The sequence below is a fragment of the Austrofundulus limnaeus genome, unplaced genomic scaffold (genome assembly GCF_001266775.1).
Source record: "Austrofundulus limnaeus strain Quisiro unplaced genomic scaffold, Austrofundulus_limnaeus-1.0 Scaffold188, whole genome shotgun sequence".
NCBI classification, from domain to species: Eukaryota; Metazoa; Chordata; class Actinopteri; order Cyprinodontiformes; family Rivulidae; genus Austrofundulus; species Austrofundulus limnaeus.
Window position 1 is genome coordinate 561,483 of NW_013952590.1, and position 1,774 is coordinate 563,256.

Below are 1,774 nucleotides of genomic sequence, written 5' to 3' on the forward strand. Positions count from 1 at the left end.
ACACACACACACACACACACACACACACACACACACACACATGTTCATGACACTTCTGAATGGACCTAAAGCTTTCACCTGCACTCTCCCAGCTGTGCACATGAGATCGACCTGTGTGTCCAAACATGCAGTTCTTCTATGTGGTAGGTGACTGGTTTTTATTACTTTATTTAAAATCCCCTGATGAGTCATGAACATGTACAAAATGTAGTATTTCTATATGTGTACTCATTAAAGTTACTGCAACGWAACTGTATACCCAGATCTTCTCTGCTCTAAATTCTTTATTTGATGGGAAGAAAGCAATAAAATGAAAGGCCTTCTGTCGTTCTTCTATTCTCTGAAAGAATAAAAAATAAATAAAATGTGAGAAGTGAAAGTGGGTAGAAACAAGTTGCTGCGTTTCATGAAATGCTGACTGAGGTTTGTGTCAAAGACGACCACGCGTCACTTCTGCTCACAGCCACAGATGTGTTTGTGGAGAGAGGGAAGGGTTGTTTTGGGTGGAAATGTCTGAAATCCTCAGGGCATGCGAAGAAATATTTCAGATATTTGCAGAGAGGGTTGAATTTATTACAGTTCTGACTGTACTGTTGCCATAAAACATGAATACGTCTAACAGTTGTTTAAAGTGCAGATGTGTTAAAGAGCCTGTGACAAGCATATTCTTCAAACACAAAAAGTCAAAGAAAACATCTTAATATTTAATAAAGTTGGAATAATACACACAATTTAACCCATTATGTCCTATAACTGGCATATTTTCTTTCAAATTTGGCTCAGCCAAAGTGAAACAGGAAGTGACATCAAAGGGGAACTCTTTGAGAAAGAAAACTCTCTGGTCTTTGTTTATTGAAACATTATTTGAACTCTGACTCTTCTTCTCTTTCTGATAGCGAGTCATAATCTTATCAGTTTCTTCTCTACAGTCTGGGTTGTTGGGCATTTTAGCAATGCTCTGTTCACATGCAGACATTCCCCTTTGACATCACTTCCTGTTACTTCACAGGCAAATATCTCAACTGTTCATCTTAGTGACATGAAATTGATTTTKCAATATTTTATCAATGTCCTATTTCTAAAAATGCATTCATGTGTATAAAAAAATTTGATGTCACAGGCACTTTAAAGCTCAGTGTGTTGTGAGGTGACCGTTTATCTGAACACAACACGATAACATATTTTACTGTCTTTAATAATAGACCAGAAAATAACCCCACCCCCCACCTTTATCTAATTTGTTAAAGGTTTAGTTTGTCAGGTCATTTTATTTGAAATAATGGATTTCCTCTAAGTTCCTGTCACACAATGTTTTAGGTAACTTGTACCAACTTATAAAAAGTTGATGCAACACTGATGATGTTCACACTGMAGATGGAGCTCACAAACTTGTCACATTGCTACAGCTGAGCACCGCTATCAATCAATAACTGATAACCACTAATCCACTCAAGAATCTGAGTGCCACTAATACTAAACCACTAAATTAGTGGATGCTAATGCTAACCACTAAGATGACTGTAGCCTTCATCTCTTTCCAGTTAAAGACTAGCCTGGTTAAAACCAGACCCTGTCCTTCCCTTTGCTTGTACAAGGGTCTGGACTTGATGCATAGACAAGCATTTCATGCTGGAGGCGTGGCCTCTGCTGAAGCATGTGCGTATTGTCGCTGTGAAGGAGGCTAAGCTAAGAAGCTAACCGGAAATTGTGTGTGCTGTAAACAACCCTACTGAGAGGAGAAATATACCGAGCTGAACGAGACGACTGTAAATGA

General features: G+C 38.4%; 1 protein-coding gene across 1 annotated transcript in view; it reads left to right on the forward strand.

Moving 5' to 3' along the window:
* Window positions 1-6: 6 nt before the first annotated feature.
* The window catches only part of arhgap36 (Rho GTPase activating protein 36), a 95,265-nt gene continuing 93,497 nt past the window's right edge, over window positions 7-1,774 (forward strand). Inside the window, exon 1 of the mRNA XM_014018261.1 lies at window positions 7-143. Within this exon, the coding sequence (XP_013873715.1) occupies window positions 126-143 (18 nt within the window). The 5' untranslated portion in view covers window positions 7-125. The remainder of the gene's footprint in view (window positions 144-1,774) is intronic.